The sequence below is a fragment of the Trachemys scripta genome, chromosome 8 (genome assembly GCF_013100865.1).
Source record: "Trachemys scripta elegans isolate TJP31775 chromosome 8, CAS_Tse_1.0, whole genome shotgun sequence".
Lineage (NCBI taxonomy): Eukaryota > Metazoa > Chordata > Testudines > Emydidae > Trachemys > Trachemys scripta.
Window position 1 is genome coordinate 48,527,713 of NC_048305.1, and position 19,461 is coordinate 48,547,173.

The 19,461-nt window shown below is 45.7% G+C and overlaps 1 protein-coding gene across 1 annotated transcript in view; it reads left to right on the plus strand.

Annotated features, from left to right (window-relative positions):
* DARS2 (aspartyl-tRNA synthetase 2, mitochondrial) overlaps positions 1-19,039 on the plus strand; it is a 36,419-nt gene extending 17,380 nt beyond the window's left edge. Inside the window, exons 9-18 of the mRNA XM_034778885.1 lie at positions 3,845-3,951; positions 5,826-5,895; positions 7,136-7,315; positions 8,377-8,484; positions 10,641-10,703; positions 12,104-12,256; positions 14,085-14,303; positions 15,710-15,820; positions 16,994-17,069; positions 18,820-19,039. Of these exons, the coding sequence (XP_034634776.1) occupies positions 3,845-3,951; positions 5,826-5,895; positions 7,136-7,315; positions 8,377-8,484; positions 10,641-10,703; positions 12,104-12,256; positions 14,085-14,303; positions 15,710-15,820; positions 16,994-17,069; positions 18,820-19,007 (1,275 nt within the window). The 3' untranslated portion in view covers positions 19,008-19,039. The remainder of the gene's footprint in view (positions 1-3,844; positions 3,952-5,825; positions 5,896-7,135; positions 7,316-8,376; positions 8,485-10,640; positions 10,704-12,103; positions 12,257-14,084; positions 14,304-15,709; positions 15,821-16,993; positions 17,070-18,819) is intronic.
* The last annotated feature ends 422 nt before the right edge of the window (positions 19,040-19,461 follow it).

Consider the following 19,461-nt stretch of genomic DNA (forward strand, 5'->3'; position numbering starts at 1 on the left):
TGTATCCTGTGAAGTCGGGGTGGCAAACCAATGTGTTAAGGGGGAACTGCCTCTCTTGCCCCTCAGCAAATGTTGCTCCTGCTGCCAGTTACTAATATGACAAATGGGTCCTTTTGCGGCACGAGGGGGTGGATAGGACAGAGTGATAACCTTTGACTCAGAATCTTCTAGTATCATGAAAGAACAAAGCTGCTTTCGTGCAGTGCAGTGCATATGATGACTCTGAATCCTGTTTTTCGAGAATCATATTCCAGAAAACACCCATCCTCCAAGCACTGCATTCTATTGGCATGTATCTCTTGTGTAAGTCACTATAGTAGTATTCCTATTTAAGGCTATTTAATTTCCAATTTTATATTCTGGACTTTTATTTTTTTTTTAAGTAGTAATGTGGTAGAGTCCGCTAGCCTAGTAATGAATGGTGTAAGGCTCTATGCTCTATCCTCTAACTGACATATCTTAGGCTACATCTTCACTACGAGGGGTTGATTTAAGATACGCAAATTCAGCTACGCGAATAGCGTAGCTGAATTCGACGTATCCGAGCCGACTTACCCCGCTGTGAGGACGGCGGCAAATCAACCTCCGCGGCTCCCCCGTCGACGGCGCTTACTCCTACCTGCGCTGGTGGAGTACAAGCGTCAATTCGGGGATCGATTGTCGCGTCCCCACGAGATGCGATAATTTGATCCCCGAGAGATCGATTTCTACCCGCTGATTCAGGCAGGTAGTGAAGACGTAGCCTTATAGTTAGATGGCCTTCTTAAATCCATATAGTTGGATAGCATGTTATTGTAGAAGTGATGAAGACAATCCTTTGGGATGTTTAAGACTAAATAGGAGAACGTTTTATCAAATATATGGAAGGGAACCATCCAGTCCTGGCTGAAGAGATTCAACAAGCTATACACAGGACATTTTCTTCTCAAACTTCTAGGGGATGCTGGTTTTTAAGTTCTAATTCATGTGCACATTTGTAAATGTTCAGTCCAGCCTCACACAACAGATTTTAGCCATTTATGGAAACGCATACCACAGGCATTAACAAAAGTCCACCCAGTTTCTAAACCGTATAAACCTAGGCCAGACTGCGTGAGTCCTCCAGGAGTAAGATTGTCAGAGTTTGCATCATTGTTTTCTGCAAGGCAGAAGCCAGGTTTTTGGTCCTGGATCTAGCTCTGGTCACACTGAGCTCAAAACAGAGCTGCCTTTTACGTGCTGGCATAGAAGTGTGACTGTAGCAGGAGCAAAGATAGTCTGTCCAAAGCCCATTGAAGGCAATAGAAAGACTCCTGTTGACATGAGTGGGCTTTGGATTAGGCCCTTATAGGGGAATGATTTACCACAGTGACTAGAGAATTCTGAATACAGCCTGAAGTTCTGTTATGCTCATTTTCCTTTGTACATCTCATCCTTAACCAACATGCTAACCTCTCCTGAGTAGCCATAGTAGGGCCAATGCTGCATTGACTATTTCAGCTATTAACTTCTTGCCTAGGCAAGCCATGTCAGTGAATCGCATGAAAGAGATAGGAGGGATTAACTATTGAATTAGAAAATGAATGAATATAATGGGTTTGTAAACATTTTTCTCTTCTCTTTGAGGGGTTCCTTTGTATTTTCAGAGCCCAGTTGTCAGGTGCTCCCATTTTAATCCATTGTTAACCTGCCAATCAAAGCTGAACCCCAGTCACTAGCCTTCTGCCAGAGGACAGGAATCTTTTCGGAGCCCCCTGAAGCAACTCCTTAAGTGACAAGAAGAGTCAGTGTAGAAAACACCAGGCTGGCCAAACTGTGGCTGCCAGTCCCTGGTGACCCTTGGAATGTGACACCAGAACTGGGATTCACACCCACATTGTACACGTGACAGTTCAAAGTCCTAAGTGCCCAGCCACCAGGGCTGGCCCTAGATTTCAGTAGTGATGATTAGAATAATATTTCTCTTAGTTTTGCAAAAGACCTCAGCTCACCCATTTCCAGCTACTGTTTGTAGCCTGTTCCTGCATCTGAGGTTAGGTCACCTGAGAAAACAGTGGCTGGACTTTCCACTTAGCTCTGTCTTGAGAGACAGACAGCCTGCCAGGAGCCAAAAAAAAAACGCAGCTTGTCAGCTCCCCCAGTATTCAGGGAAGGGTATTCTCCCTGATGATGTAGAAATGAGGACAAGATAGTGATGCGACCAGCATTCCCCTCCCAGAGCCTGGATGCTGGGCCAGAGTCAGAGGGGATTTGCATGGTGGTGTATGAGTTTCCTGTTGGTAAATCATTGTAACTGATGTGCTGAAAGGACAAAAGCCAAGGTTGCAGCAGAAGAACAAGCAACAGGAGGGTATAAGGAGCTGTAAGGTACATGGGGTGGGCAGTTGTTTTATCTCATATCCTCCTATTGGTTGTTGTTTCTGCCACAACTTCCCCCTCCATTGCCTAACTTACACCAAATTAAAATGAAACCTACACCATCATGTACATCACCTCTGAGTTTAGTCCATCGTCACCTCAAAATATATTCACCTGTTAGGAAAGTTCAGAGACCTGAAGCTTTAGGCAGTTCTAATGGAAGGGATTTCTAGCTAGTAACCATGGTGCAGGCTATTTTGAAACAATAGGGGTGGGTATGTGATATGGAGAGAGAACATGAGATCAGTGTCCCCTCTGGTCCAGTATCCTCTCCCCAAAAGTTACTAATGCCAGATGTCTCCGTGGAAGGGTCAGCCTCTAACAGAGAGGCCAAGCAGATGGGATGGATTTATAAAGTAAACAGGTGCAGATAAAATAAATTAGAATGTATTAATTCTTCCCTGCGCCTTGGAAAATGGGACCAAACCCCCCCTAATGCAACAAAAGTCACTGTGAAATACAACATAAGGATCTTAGCCCACAGTAACATGGGAATATATGACTGGAAAGGACCTCCTGGACCATCAAGTCCAGTCCCTTACTATCACAGACAATGCTGTCATACAATCAATCCCATTCATAAATTTATCAAGCTTCATTTTAAAACTAGCTAGATTGTTTGCCCCCACTATTCTTATTGAAAGGCTGTTCCAGAACCTCACTCCTCTGATGGTTAGAAACCTAACATGAAGTTCACCTACAAATTCTAAACCAGAACTTCCCTGGCTGGCTACCATCTCCTGAGGCTTATGACTTTTAACCCATTTCGTGTGCCTCAGGTTCCCGTCTTTCCAACAAGATTGGCTAATCTGGCTTTTTGGTCATTGGCAGCCACCAAGAGTAGCTTTTACATGGGCAGCTGCATTTGCCTATTTCTCCTTTTCCTAGTTTTCTGGGGGAGGATAAAGAAAGAAAAAATGCTGCAGCTATTAACAAAAAGAAGAAAGAAAACAAAGAACATAAACCCTTTCACTCTTCATTCATATCAAATCCGCTCATAACACACAAAACAAGAGAACCTGGTACAGGAAAAATAGCTAAGGGGAAAAAAAACAGAGGGGTAGACCATCTTGTCCTATCCCCCACACACACCCTGCTGTTGCATAGTGCCCCTAATTCTTCAGTTCTGTACCCTGGGAGGAGATTTCATCCTAACTCCATCCAGCTGGTGAGGATCTTATGCCCCATTAGCACAAACTTTTGTAATTTGATCCTAATTAGCGTAAAACCGCTGGTGCTGTTCTTATTCATAGGAGGCCTGACAAAAAGCTCTTTGAAGTCCATGGAAAATCTGCCATTGACTTCAGCTGGCTTTTGGCCAGGTTCATAATTGTTTTGTTCTCTTTTGAAACTTACTATGCTATTTGCGTCAATAAGATCCTATGGCAGGGTTCAAGATGGCAGTTGTACACCCATTAAAAAGTCTCTCTCCCCTCTTCTGTACCAGGGTGCGAAGGAATTTGTGGTACCTTCCAGGGAGCCTGGAAGGTTTTACTGTCTGCCGCAGAGTCCTCAGCAATTTAAGCAGCTCCTGATGGTTGGAGGTCTGGACAGGTGAGCATTCCTTTGCCACCTTTTCTCTGAAACATTAACGTTATGGGGTTCATTCTCTTTGACATGAGAGAAGTTAAAAATTCCCCCACAAACTGATTTCAGTTGGAGTTAGACAACTAACTTAACCTTTGAGGATCTGGCCCTTAGAGCTGTTTTTTTGTGGGGGTAGAATGGCCTTAAATGGATGAGGTAAATGACCTAAAGTGGGAGAAGCTTAGAAATTGTAAAGCATATATTGTCACTCTCAAAACCAAGTAGTGGATTTAGCCACATGACTCCCATTGAAATGAATGGGAGGTGTGTGGCTAAATCATAGTTGCAGGTGTGAAATTTTCCATTTTAGTCTAATTCTGAACTAAAACTTGGGAGGAGGCTTTTTAAGGAAGGGAATGCTTGAAAGCAGAAAATGAAAGCATAGTGCAGCCCTCACCTGGGATTGACCAATATTACCAACACCCATTGAGATAAAGCTAGACTGTTGTGTGTGATTGAGACTTGGAAAAGACACAGTCCCAGCACACGAGTGCAATACCTTTTAACATGCCTGCTTCATGAAATAAAAGCAGGAAATGCCAGAGAGTGGTAAGGAAACATTCTAGAGGAACTTCTCTTCCTAGCAGCAGCATCAGACAGTTGGGAGGACTGTCCCATAAGAATTCCTCACATGCCATTGATGTGCTTGCATAGCCCGGTATAACATAGAAGAAGAGGAGGTTTGGTTGGGGGGTTTTGCCTAGAGTCCTAGATGGCACTGGTGGAGCGCCACTGAGGTGTTGGCCTCCTCCAAGAGGTCACTGCTGGAAGGTGGCTCATCCTGGTTGGTATCTACAGCATGAATCATCAGGAGAAATCATAGGACTGGAAGGGACCTTGAGAGGTGTTCTAATCCAGTCCCCTGCACTCATGGCAGGACTATATAATGAACCTTAGAATCATAGAAAATTAGGGTTGGAATAGACCTCAGGAGGTCATCTAGTCCAACCCACTGCTCAAAGCAGGACCAACCCCAACTAAATCATCCCAGCCAGGGTTTGTCAAGTCGGGACTTAAAAACCTCTAAGGATGGAGATTCTACCATCTCCCTAGGTAACCCATTCCAGTACTTCACCACTCTCCTAATGAAATAGTTTTTCCTAATATCCAATCTAGACCTCCCCCACTGCAACTTGAGACCATTGCTCCTTGTTCTGTCATCTACCACCACTTAGAACAGCCTAACTTCATCCTCTTTGGAACCCTTCTTCAGGTAGTTAAAGGCTGCAATCAAATCCCCCCTCACTCTTCTTTTCTGCAAACTAAATAAGCCCAGTTCCCTCAGCCTCTCCTCATGTCATGTGCCCCAGCCCCCTAATCATTTTCATTGCCCTCCACTGGTCTCTCTCCAATTTGTCCACATCCTTTCTATAGTGGGGGGACCCAAAACTGGATGCAATACTCCAGATATGGCCTCGCCAGTGCCGAATAGAGGGGAATAATCACTTCCCTCGGTCTGCTGGCAGTGCTCCTACTAATGCAGCCCAATATGCCATTTGCCTTCTTGGCAACAAGGGCACACTGCTAACTCATATCCAGCTTCTCATCCACTGTAATCCCCAGGTCCCTTTCTGCAAAACTTGGCTTAGCCAGTTGGTCCCCAGCCTGTAGCAGTGAATGAGATTCTTCTGTCTTAAGTGCAAGACTCTGCACTTGTCCTTGTTGAACCTCATCAGATTTCTTTTAGCCCAATCATCCAATTTGTCTAGGTCACTCTAGACCCTATCCCTACCCTCCAGCATATCTGCCTCTCCCCCCAGCTTAGTTTCATCCACAAACTTGCTGAGGGTGCAATTCTGTAGCCACAATTGAATTTAGGGTGCCTTTAATTTCAATTGCAGGTACTTTCAGGTCGCCCGTTGCTATCGAGATGAAGGTTCAAAGCCAGATAGGCAGCCAGAATTCACACAGGTAACATATTCTTAAACAGACTCTTTAGCTGCTTAACTCTGGCAAGGTCTCAGGCCACTTAGGAGATCTCATACAGCATTGTTAGTTGCAAGTGTTATTATTGGTATAACCCAGTGGTTCTCAACCTTTCCAGATGACAGTACCCCTTTCAGGAGTCTGATTTGTCTTGAGTACCCCCAGTTTTACCTCACTTAAAAACTACTTGCTTACAAAATCAGACATAAAAATATAAAAGTGTCACAGCACGCTATTACTGAAAAATTGCTGACTTTCTCATTTTTACCATATAATTATAAAATAAATTAATTGGACTATAAGTATTGTACTTACATGTGATATTGAGCCTGTTTTTCACTTACGAGTCTTGTCTGAAGCCCAAGCCCTGCCACCCAGGGCTGGAGCCAAAGCCCTGCAGCCTGGGGCTGAAGCGTGTAACTCAGTTTTGCGGGAGGCCCTCTGGCATGGAGCCCTGGTCAGTTGCCCTGCTTGCTACCTCCTAATGCTAGCCCAGCATTTGCGACCTTCCTAAACCCGACCCATGACTTCCTGCCGGGCCGCAAGCCCCAGGTCAAGAAACATTGATCTATATTAGTTGAGTACCCCCTGGAAGACCTCTGGGTACCCCCAGGGGTACATGAACCCCTGGTTGAGAACCACTGGTATAGTCCATCCATTTGGTATGAGACTTGCTCATCACTGTTCACCTTGGAAACATTATTTGGTCTAGTGTTTGGGGACATGTATTTCACGTGCCCTAGCAGGTATTCACTGAGTTCTGGGATGAAGGATGGTACCTACCAGGTACCGCTACAGGTACCAGTGTCAGCTAGTTCGGTTATTTTGGCACCTTGGTGGTGAAATGTGTGCTGCTCTCCAGGGCTGGGCTGCTCCTCTTCCACAGGAGCTCCCAGGGCAGTGTGTTTCATGGCTTTTGGCTCCTGAACAGGACCGGTTGGCCCAGCTCATTCCAAGTCTTCTCCTTGTGCCCTGAATTCACTAACGGTCATTTGGCTTCTGAATGGGGTTATTGCTGATACCGTGGGCAGGATTCTCTGTGATGATGTATCTAACTATGTGTAAGGCAATTGTGGCATATACAGTATATTGGATCTAATCCTCGTTATGATCACTTTATATACAAAGTCTTTGGGTCCCAAGAAGAGCTATAAGGGGGGAATAGAATGCAGTTTTCCTGGTGCCTATAGCGAATGTGTAATGATCCTCTTGTTATGTCTTTAAGATCGATATCGAGATGTCGTTTGTAGACCAAGCTGGGATCCAGAGACTGATTGAGGGCCTGCTCCAGTATTCCTGGCCTAGTGAGAGAGGCCCTATTACCACCCCTTTCCCTTCCATGAGCTATGCTGAGGCATTGGCTGAGTATGGGACTGATAAGCCAGACACTCGCTTTGGTATGAAGGTGCGCTGTCTCCTATTGGAAACATCTATCCTTTCTCCCTCTCCTTTTCAGTGTTTCCTGATCATCTGTTTACACTCCACTTCTCCACGTGGATGGAAGTGAGAGAGTCTTGGTGCCATAACATCTACTGGTTCTGAAAGCCCTGCAATTGTAGCTGACCGCTTATGTCACTGGAAGCTGTACTAATGAGATATTAAGGCAGTGATGCAAGATGGATTTGGGATCTTCCAACCAATTTGTTCTTTTGAGAGGGGTGTCCTGTCTTTCTCATTTATATCCTAACTAGGATACATTAACGCCAAGGACATGCCTTGTAGGGTAGGAAGGATTGACAGTGCTGGGAACTGAAGTCCTCAGATCATCCATAGAGACCACAAGATTGTCTGGATTTCTCACCAATGTGTCTCGCTCCTGACCTGGCAGGACCAGCTCAAGAGAGAGGCTAGTTCAGTCTCCCCAGTCCAGTTCAGTCCTTGGTCTCTCTGAGGCTCTTACCAGCTGTGATTTTGGTTTTTTCTTCAATAATTGTTATTGTGCAGAAAATAACTGTTCATAAATGTAATGGGGGAAGCAGTACTGAAAAATGTTGCACAACGTTTTATACTTGCTGCTATGTGAAGATTTGAAAGGGCTGCATCATGGCTGATCTGAACTGATGTTATCCCACTGTGGGTATGTGTTCTGGGGAACTTGGGCTGAGATCACCAAACTCATGTCTCATAGGAGCTCTCATCAATACTATCTGCTGACACCCTTTGGCCACTGCTGCCTAGAGGTACATTCAGACTGGTCACCTAGAGGTGAAAGTCTTTGGATTCCATTAGCAATCCCCTAAACCATCCAGTCTCTCACTGAGTCTCGTATTTAGACTTTCTCTTCCTGAAGTCTGTGACTTCTAAACCACTGTTCCATTTGTTTATTTATAAATGCTCTGTGGTTTCTTGAAGCGTGGTTTGCTGTCTCGGGAGATCTTGCGGCAAATGGAGGACACAGGAACAGTTCCCCACTGCATGTTCCTGACATCTCTTCTCTTTTATTTGCTCTCTCTCTCTCTCTCTCAGATAATTGATGTCAGTGACGTGTTTAGGAGTGTGGAAATCGGATTTGTGCAGAATGCTGTCAACAAGCCCCAAGGCACTGTCAAAGCCATTTGTATTCCTCAGGGAGTGGTGAGTGGTGTAGTTCTGTATTGTTAGTGGCAAAGCACAGTGTAAAGAAAGTAAATTTTAGAAATTAATAAGTTCTATTGATTTAAGTTTATCCTTAATAACAATCCCTCTGTCACAGTGTGACTGGCCCGTTTCTGGAGACATTGGCCTAGTCCCACCTTTGACTGATTAGTTGCCTCTCAGCTGAGGTTGTGGTGTTAGGTCATCAGGTAATAGTGTGAAGAGCATCTGGAGCTGAGAGAGGCCAAGCGGAAAAGCCTCTGGGGACTGCAGCCTGCTTTGGTTAGAGGAGAAGTTTTTGTTTTGGGCTTGAATAATAAATTGTGCCCAGAGGCAAGAGTCTGAAATAGGGCAAGGCATCACTCCTTCCTGGACTGGTGAGACAGACACACAGATAACATAGGGTGACCAGATATCCCAATTTTATAGGGACAGTCCCAATTTTGGGGTCTTTTTCTTATATAGGTTCCTATTACCCCCCACCCCCTGTCCTGATTTTTCACACTTGCTGTCTGGTAACCCTAAGATAACAGCTCCCTCCAATGTGGGCGTTTGTTACCTGTGTGGAGATCATTAATACAGTACCTCATAACAATAAGGTCAAAGATCAAATCCAAGCTTGACTGTAAATCTAGAAGTAATTGTTACTTTCTGTTTTATTTATATATTTCTATATAAAAAAAATAATTGTGATTAATTGCAGTTTTAATCGCACTGTTAAACAACAGAATACCAATTGAAATTTATTAAATATTTTTGGCTAATGGGGAAGGACAGACTGGGGCAGGAGCTGAATGGGAGTGGAAGCACAGGGCTACATGGGGGAGGGAGGTGCAGGGCCACATGGTGATGGGGGAGGGGGTGCAGAGCTACATAGGGACAGAGGGTGGCTGAGTGGGGGCATAGAGACACATAGGGACAAGGGAAGGGGGTGCAGGGACACATGGGGATGGGGGAGTGGGTGTCTGAGTGGGGGTGGAGGGACACATAGGGATGCAGGAACACATGGGGACAGGGGCAGATGTGCCTGACTGAATGGGAAAGGCTTGGGGTCAGCCCGGGTCTGCATGGGGGAAGCTCCTTAACAATCCCTCCCTGCCCCTCCCAAAAAACCTGTTCCATACTTTCCCCACCCATACCCAAGAACCCTGCAAATTCACAAACAGGCTCCTACCCAGCAATTTATTTCCCTCTCCCTCAGCTCCTCCATTACCCCTGACTCTCTCAAGCCTTTGCACTGCTTCTGAGGGGTGTGGGATATACAGTTCTGTATTGGAGTTTAAATGAATTATTACTCAGAGTTCTGTATTAATATGCCTAGTAAGGAATCATTTGTCAAAAACCATATCCTGAATCTTTTTTGTTGTCTGTATTGTTACAGACATACTTGCTGACAAGTATTTTGAAATAAATGACCAAAAATAATTGAAATTGGTGTGATTATATTGTGTTATTTTGACAAATATGCGGAATTTTGCAGAATTTTAAAATACTGTGCACAGAATTTTTAATTTTTTGGTGCAGAATTCCCCCGGGAGTTATATATGGGCATGACTTTCAACTCCTAATAATCTAGGAGGAATTAGTATTTAAGAGTTGATGCACTGTGAATCTCCAAATTATACCTGACTGTTTTGTAACACATGGGCTTGAACAACAGTTGTGCAAGAAAAGTGAAAGGGGGCAAGGGGTTTGCAAAGTAGTAGTAGGGATACCCCTCTTACAAAAATACAACAATATCTAGCTTCTATATAGCATTTTTCATCCATAGATCTCAAAGCATTTTACAAAGGAGGGCACTATCAAATAAGTTTATCATGTGATAAAATGTATGTTGGGTACAGAGGGTGGTAGATTCTGATTTATCTCTTTGCACTCTTACTGCACAGGCTCTCTGGGGCTCTCCAGCCACAGTTTCTCACTAGTTATTGTTAGTTTGGCAGTGAAAGGCGCAAGACTGTGGCACGCCATTAGGTGGTGCTGTGGTGTGTATTTAAAAAAACAAAAATGTAATGTTGATCATGTCTCCCAAAAAAGTAATTCTGAAATCAAGGGCTTCATGGATGAAAGTGAGCTGAGCCACTGGATTCAGTTTCTGACTTGATTTACAACAGTTATAATTGTTTAATGTGTCTATTTTTTCCCCTTTTTTCCAGAGACATCTTCAAAATAAAGATTTTGAGTCTTTAAAGGAATCTGCAAAATCCCAGTTTAATCAGGTGAGGCACAAACACTTCTACACTGTAAAGAGTTCATCTGAAAGGGACAGGTAAAATGCATAAAGTGTTGCGTGGAATTTGCAAGCAGATACTAGAAAGAAAAGTGAGTTAAGTTTTCCACCTTGTGTACAGTAACTCCTCACTTACCATCCTCCCGCTTAACGTTGTTTCGAAGTTACATTGCTGCTCCATTGGGAACATACTCATTTAAAGTTGTGCAATGCTCCCTTATAACATCGTTTGGCTGACTTTACAAGGGAGCATTGCACAAGTTCCTCTTCTCTGTCTATTCCCTCCCAGCGCTTCTCCCGCTGCCAAACAGCTGTTTGGCAGTGCTTAGGACTTTCTGGGAGGGAGTGAGCAAGCAGGGAAGCTGTCCGTCCGTCCCGTCATCCGTCTCTTCCCGCCTCCCCGGTAGGCAGGGCCACCCGGAACGCAGGGGCTGCAGGGCCCTGGGCTAAGGGGGCCCTGGCCTGCTGCTCTAAAGCCCCTTTCGGCCTGCGGCTCTGCAAGCACGGGCCAGAGGACTCGGGAGGAGCAGGGATAGCCGTGCAGCCAGCAGCCGGAGAGAAGTGGCGCTTTCCCCTTCAAAGCACTGCTTCTCTCTGACTGGCTTTGAAGCCGCAGGCCAGGGCCCCGGGGTCCCCTTAGCCCAGGGTCCTGCAGCCCGTAAAGCCCCTGCGTTCCAGGTGGCCCTGCCTGTGGTGGGGGGAAGGGGGATAGTTCCCAGAATCATGGTCATGGGGGTAGTGCTGCGCTGCACAGAGCCACCTGCACACCCCCTGCACCAAACAGGAGCAACCCCAGGTAAGTGCTCTGCACCTCCTGCCTGCCCCAGCCCTGAGCCTCCTCCCGCACCCTGAGTGCCCTCCCACACCTTAACTCTCTCCCAGACCCTGCACCCCCAGCCCTGAGCCCCAGGGGTAAGCCTGGGGCACCTCCACAGTACAGTACTGTACAGTATATAATGCCTTTTATCTGCCCCAAAAAAATTTCCTTGGAACCTAACCCCCCGCATTTACATTAAATCTTATGGGGAAATTGGATTAGTTTAACATGGTTTCACTTAAAGTTGCATTTTTCAAGTACATAACTACAATTTGTCTGTTAAAGGTAAATAGCCAGGCAGCTGTCTGTGTTGCATTGTGCACTGCATAATGGTTTTGTGTCTTCCTACAGTGCCCTTGAGTATTCTAGTAAATGAGATGTTAAATTATGTTAGGTAGTTTTATAGGATATAAGAACTTCAGGATGTAGGAGGTTTTTAACAATGCATCCTCTGCTGAGAGAGAAAGAGACAGTCTCGCAGCAACACAAAGACAAGGAACGACCTGATCAGTTGTGTGGATGTCCTGCAGGAACTGAACGTGCTTCACATCTGTGCCTATCTTTTGCAATAGGAAGTTTTACACTTGATCCTGAAGCCTTATGAGAGCTTGAAGTCTTCACTCAGTAAGTTTCTCAGTGTGGAGCAGCATTCGGAACTCATCCAAGCACTGAAGGTCCAGGCAGATGATGTGGTGCTGCTGGCAGCTGGAGAGCATGAAAAAGTGGTAGGGAAAGCCCTGGCTGTCTTTGAGGACTGAACATTGCTGTCTGTTAATATTAATACCTAGCATATCTGTAATTCCTTCCACCTGAGGATCTCAGAGCACGCTGCAAAGATTAATGAATGAAGTCCCACAACCCCCTGTGAGAGAGGTGCTGTGATCTCGTTTTCACAGATGGGGAGAGGGAGGCACTGAGAGATGAAGTGATTTGCCCCAAATCACACATCCAGAGCAGAGCTGGGAAGAAAACCTGGATAAATGTAAATGTGTTCTCTTCCAAGCAGCAGAAGCAGGTGACAAGGTGTGTGGTTATTCAAAGTGCTTCCACTATCCAGAGTTGTGAGGCACAAGCCCAAAGAGAGCAACCATTTTTCTCTCTAGCTCGCTCTGTGAATTCAGAGTACTGTAGCTAAAGAGAGCCCACCCCCCACCTCCTCCTTAGGAAGTCCTTTCCTCAAAGCAAGGATAGTATCTCTTTTATGCAAATGTGATTTTAAATGAGTGTTCGATTCTCAACAGAGACTAATGATCTCAGCTACAGCTCTGATGTAGGGATTATAGTTAAACACTCTGAATTTCCTCTAATCCTAACATGGGAATACAAAGTAAGTACACCTTGCAACTAGGATCTTAATGCTTGTGTTAGTCAGCTGTAAGAAAGGTTTTACAATAGAAAACATACCAGTCAAGGTTATGAAAACCACACTAATTCATGTTTAAAAATCAGTTCTGGTCCTGGAACCAGATTCTCAGCTCATGCAAATCGATATAATGAAGTTTTATATCGCTTGCGTCAGCAGAGGATCTGACCCTGATGTGTATGTCAGGATACTCCCATTAAGTATTATTTCTGAAAACTGTGCTTGCAATTCTTGCTGTTGCTGATTAGGGAGGCAGTGTTGTATCTAGTTGTTAGAACCAGAAAGCCATGACTTCGTTTTGGATTCTATTCCTGGCTTTGCCATTAACGTATTCTGGACCTTGTGTGAGCTTGCCCTGCTTCCAGGGCTGGTTCCAGGCACCAGCGAAGGAAGCAGGTGCCTGGGGTAGCCAATAGAAAGGGGCGGCAGTCCGTCCGTTGTTGGGGCGGCACGTCCGGGTCTGCGGCAGCAAGTCGGTGGTGGGTCCTTCAGTGCCTCGCTTCCTCTTTGGCAGCGCTTCGGCGGCATGTCAGCAGCCGTTCAATTGGGTTTTCCTTTTTTTTTTTTTTTTCTTTGCCGCTTGGGGCGGCAAAAAAGCTGGAGCCGGCCCTGCCTGCCTCTCTGTGCCTCCATTTCCTGATATGTAAAATGGGGATAATATGGCTGACTTAACTCACAAAAGTGTTGTGAGAAGTAAATAATGTTTGTGCAGTGCTTTGAGATCCATGCACGAAAGATGCAATAGAAGGGCAGAGTGTCTTTTTTTTTTTTTTGCTGTGAATCACTGTGGTTGGCCAGGCATTGCCCCAATGAGACTGGAGCATTTGGAAAAGATGAACTTTCCAGCTCCTGCTCAGCCTTACTTTGCAGAATCTAGAATGCTGAGGACTGGCAATAGCTACACAAATGCCTCCCCTATTGTGATGCTGTCTTAGCAAAAGACTGATGCCTTCTAAAGATGCTGCAGCTAATGCAAAAACATGCAGTGAAACTGACTCTGTGTGTGTGTGTGTGTGTGATTTTCTACAGAGACAGGATCACACACACACCTTTCAGAGGGTATGATGAGACCCTCCCTAGAGCTCTCTGTTCATGACATTAAACTCAACTTCATCTTTCTCTCTCTATTCCCCTTCCCTCCCCCCCTTCCCCCCCCCCCCCCCCCCCCCCCCCCCCCCCCCGTTTTTCAGTGCTTGGTGTTAGGAAATATGCGCTTGGAGACTGCGAACCTTCTGGAGTCGAGAGGCCTGGTGCTCCGTGATCCCACTGCTTTTCACTTCCTGTGGGTGGTGGATTTCCCACTATTCCTTCACAAAGAAGAAAACCCTGCAGAACTGGAATCTGCTCATCACCCCTTCACAGCCCCTCACCCCTCAGACGCCAGCCTCCTCTACTCTGAGCCTGCAAAGGTGACTACGACCATGCCTTTCACTCTTGCTTAGTTTTTCATATTGACTTTCCTTGAAAAAGTGGGCAAGGTGCAACTTTAGCTGCTGTATTAAAGGACATTAACTAATGCAGAAAAATATGCATTCTACATATCTGCTGAGGAAAGGTGGATCCCAGGTTACCCAGAACTAGCAAATACCTGTGTCTCACCAGATAACTAACTGGCTTACTTCCTGAAGACTTATGAGAAACGATTTAGAGTGAGGAGTTTCTCTGGAAGACAAAGCTGGGTCAGAACTCTTCCCTAGAAGTCTCTGAAGATGGGTGTTACATTCATCTGTAGAGCTGTAAGGATTAGGCAGTTACTATCTGATGTGTTTCCGCGTCAATAGTACAGTCTTGAGCTTGAGCTCAGATGTAAGAAGTCATTTAACAGGAGCAACCTCAGGGCTTCAGTGCCCAGGGACAGTAAGAGAGGGATTTGATTAATTGTCAGTACTGCCAGTCCCAGGAGATTTGGGGGAATAACACTAATGTCTACAGAAAGGGTTTTGGGGGGTTTGTTTTGTTTTACAACTTTCCTAAGAATCCAGTTGCAATGAGAACAGTGGTCACAACCAAGTCTTAGTGGGAGTTTGTTCAGTCTATGAAGGACTTTCTGAGAGAGAAGCCCTGCATTTGGCTTGCTGAGTGTGTCGCAGATCAGAATTGGTGGTGCACTGCCATGGCTGTGTATGGTTCCCAGGACTGGAACAGCAAGAGGCAGAGCAGTATCACAAGTGGGGCACTGGGAGAGCTGGGGGGGGGAAGGGGAGGCTTGCACAGCAACTACTTGCACTCTGCCTGGGGTTATGCAGTGCTGATCCAAAGCCCACAGAAATGCATCTTTCTGTTGGCTTCAGTGGGCTTTAGATCAGGTCCAGGGCAAGCATCCCTCACTTGCCAAAGCATAAAATTTGGTTGGAAAGATTCCTCCTGGTAGTGGTTTAAACATCCTGTTAGCAGGGCTGGCTCTGGCTTTTTTTCCGCCCTAGGCAAAAAAACCACCCGCCGCGCCTCTTCCCCCCCCACCCCTCCAGCACGGCAGGGGAGGGCGCCGGTGGCCAGAATGCCGGGGGGGGGGGCGGAGAGCCGCCGGGGGGAGGGCGGCGAGCCCAGCCGGGGCCCTGCTCTCCCCGACCGGCCGGAGCGCCCCGCCACGCCGCCCCCCTCCAGGCGCCGCCCCAAGCACATGCTTGGTGGGCTGGTGCTTGGAGCTGGCCCTGCCTGTTAGACCCCTCCAAATGTCTGAGAGTCTGTTGGTAAAGCAAAATTGTAATGTGTCTTTTTGTCATCAGACTGTTGGCAACCTGAAAGACTAATGATATGAGCACAGTGAACTGCACCCCGGGCATGCTAATGCACTTGTCTGTCTCCCATACTCCAGGTCCGTAGCCAGCACTATGATCTCGTGCTGAATGGCAGTGAGATTGGAGGTGGCTCCATCCGAATCCATAATGCAGAGCAGCAACGTTTTGTTCTTGAGACAGTGCTGAAGGTAACAGCCTGCAAAAGTTTCCCATGTCCTCTCTGAATTTTTGACTTTTAAATAGACACATTTAAAACCTCAGACTAGTTTGCAAATGGTGCAATTATTGGTTATAGAAATCCAGAGGAATTAGGTTTACTAACAACAATGCTGTGCCAGTAGGAGCATCTCATTGACACACAGATGACCTACTTGGGAGGACACTAAAGGGACACTGTAAAGTAAAAAATTATAGCACCCAATCCCGCAAACATTTATGTACCTGTTTACTTACGTGAGTGGTCCCGTTGATATGATACACTGGCTTATTCCTCTGTTGAGATTGGTATCTCTCACTCCTCTCATGCTTTTGGGAGTCATGCATGTAAATTTCTTCCCTCCTAGCTCCCTGAGAATGGTGATGCTCACGATATCTCTCTCTTATATACTGTTTTTCATCTTTGGATCTTAAAGTACGTTACAAATGAGAGCGGTATCATTTTACAGATGGGGAAACTGAGGCATGGCGCTATTAAGTGACTTGTCCGAGGTCACCCAGCAGGTCATTGACAAAGCTGGGTATAGAAACTAGGTTTCCCAAGTCTCAATCCAGTGCTTTATCCACTAGGCAACATTGTCTCCCAAATCTCTAGATAGGACTGGAGGTGGAATACCAGTTCTGTCTTCCATGAAGAGTGAGGAAAGGACCATAACTCATACAAGAGGTGAAGAATTATGTTTGTCTATAGTACCAGTATACGATGACTTCCGTTTCAATTAAAAAAACGTGTACTACTGGGATGCTGAACCCTGCTTTATCTAATTCCTGGTGTCTCACTAAGGAAGTTGAGAGCTTTTCCAAAGAAGTATTTATTGTATCTGAAACATCAAGCAAATAATTACTGGCTTTGGATACAAAATATAACTTCTAAGTAGCGTTGCCTTCTGAAATAGTTTCACATATATTACTGGATGATAGCTGGTTTGCTTAGGACAAGTTACTTTAGGTGGTAGAGCTTCGTTGTTAGCCATCATGACAGTGATGTTGGTGGGGAGCAGGGAAGGATGCCAAGTGACCACCACCGTAGTAATACAGGTAATGAAATGTGACTCCCAGCCTCAAGGAGTGGATGACTCAGCCTCCTCTCCAAATCCAATACAAGCGTTTGTGCTCAATATGACATTTTATGTGTAATGTTCTAGGAGGATCCTGAGCTGCTTTCCCACCTGCTTGAGGCTTTGAAGTGTGGAGCGCCCCCTCATGGAGGAATCGCTTTAGGTAGGTGCACTGTAGCTCTCCCAGTGGGAGATGCTTCCTCAAGACACAGCTGTGCTGGTGACTTTTCACTGGCATATCAGGACTCTAATCATAGCAACAAACTAAATTTCAAGAAAGGGGGCTTGTATCTGTTAGCAAAAACCCTTTCCTCTTCTGATTGGGACTGCAGTGGTGGCATTACTGTTCGTGCTCACCTTGTCTCCCCACTTCGGATCCTGCATTACTATCTCTCTTCATTCTGCCTAGAACATGCAGAGAGGAACATGGATCCCAGGCAGCACTTAACCTGACAACACCAAAGGGGCACACACAGTGCTCATAGGACTGCAGCAAGTGTGAGGGAGGAGACAGGTTCCCATAGTGTTGTGTTTTCAGTTCTTCCATGCAGACTTGGTTGCAGGCATCTGGGTCCTGAGAATAGTCCTTGTCTGCAGCCCTAGAGATGGCCCCCTCATAGAAATTAAGTCATTTAGTCCATCTTGTCACTTGGCCACTGCAGGATTGTTTCCCTTCAGTGCATGTCTTAGTGTTTATATCCAACCTAGTCCTAAATGTCCCAAGCAACAGGTCACCTACCCCTTCCCAAAGGAAACTATTCTACAGCCTGAAAGATCTCACCATTACAGAACTTTAACCCATCAGCCCTTTTCTTAATTTCATCCCATTGGTTCAAATACATCTCTACCCCGTTATAACGCGACCCAATATAACATGAATTTGGATATAACGCGGTAAAGCAGCGCTCTGGGGGGGGCGGGGCTGTGCACGCCGGTGGATCAAAGCAAGTTCGATATACCGCGTTATAGGTGAAACCGCGTTAAGATTTTTTGGTTCCCGAGGGCAGCGTTATATCTGGGTAGAGGTGTATCTGTAGATTAGGATGCCTTTCCCCAGTCATAGCTCCCACTTGGTTGTCACTGAACCCTGCTAGTGCATATTTCACTCTTCAAGTGCATTGCTAGAAGCGTTTCTAAAACTTAAAAGCAGGTTTTAAATCTCCAAAAAAGGTAAGGAGTGTGTAGTTGATGTGTTAATACAAGTGCTATGATGTAAGAAAGCTACTTGGAAATCTGAGCTGCTTGCTTTCTGCTTTCTCTGGGGGTGCTTGTGATGTCACTCGTTCTGGCAGAAAAAACAGGATGCCTGCATCTGAGATTGCTTAGGGCCGTAAGGATGTGGTAATCCATCTCAGAAGTGGTCAGACTCCAGTGCTATTTACACAGCTTTACAGCAATGGCCATGTAGTGTTTTCCTCTTAGAGTTTTGCACGTTTGGGCTATAGTTTGTAAACTAAGGTTTGCATTTCATCTTTAGCCTTCCAATATAACGCAATCCCCTCCAATCATCTGCTTGCTCTTGTTCTTCCCTGACACCTAAACCCTTGTTTATCTACATCTGTTAAGGTGCTGTGTTCTAAGTGTAGTCTCAGCAAAGCTCTAGTAAGCTACTGCCACCTTCCTGGTCTATGGTGTGCTGTTTCTGCCTTTGCAGCACAATTGCATTGGGCTTTTCTCTGCAACACTGCACTGCACACTCATTTAATTTGCTATTCACTGTCTACCCTAGGCCAGCTTATCATGATCTCCTGTCCATTCAGTCTCAGTTTCTGATTATTTTTCCCCAGATGTGCTACCTTCTCCTGGTTTCCAGTAATGTTGTTTCCTACCTTGCATAAAGTTTTATAGATTCAGAGGGAAGTAATGTGGGGCTGTTACACAAGTATTTTACCTAATTTGGTGTCTGCTTCTAGGACTTGACAGACTGATCTGTCTCGTGGCTGGAGCTCCAAGTATTCGAGATGTCATTGCATTCCCCAAATCCTTCAAGGGACGTGACCTTATGAGCAACGCTCCAGATTACATCACCCCTGAGGAGCTAGAGCCATACCACATCCAGGTTGCATGGCCTGCTGCAGAAGCAGAGGCAAACAAGAACTGACTCAAAGCAAGCGATTGTAGCTGATCCTACTATCGGCATTGTTCCCACTCTGCCTTCCAAGGGCAGAAAACATCAGCTGATGTAGGGCATATACTATGGGTCATACCATTGAACTTCCAGAAGATAATAGTGACTACTTCCCTTTGGGAGGGAGGGAAGGATGAATTGAAGAGCAAAGGAAAAAAGCCCAGATTGCTTTTCTCTCTCTAACATAGTACAGAGGGGAAGGTTGGGACCACTGGCATGGGGTGTGGTGGTGGGTTTGACATTTCCTTTCATTTTGAAATGTACCTAGTGGAGTATGGAAAAGATCACCTGGAAAAGATCACGTCTTAGCTTCTTTTTCAGGTCACCTGTATCATGAAATCATGGTTAGCTGAGGACTAGACTTTCCTGTTAGAATAGAGCTGTTCTGGGCTGAAAGCCACATACAGCCTATGGAGAGCCCTAAACA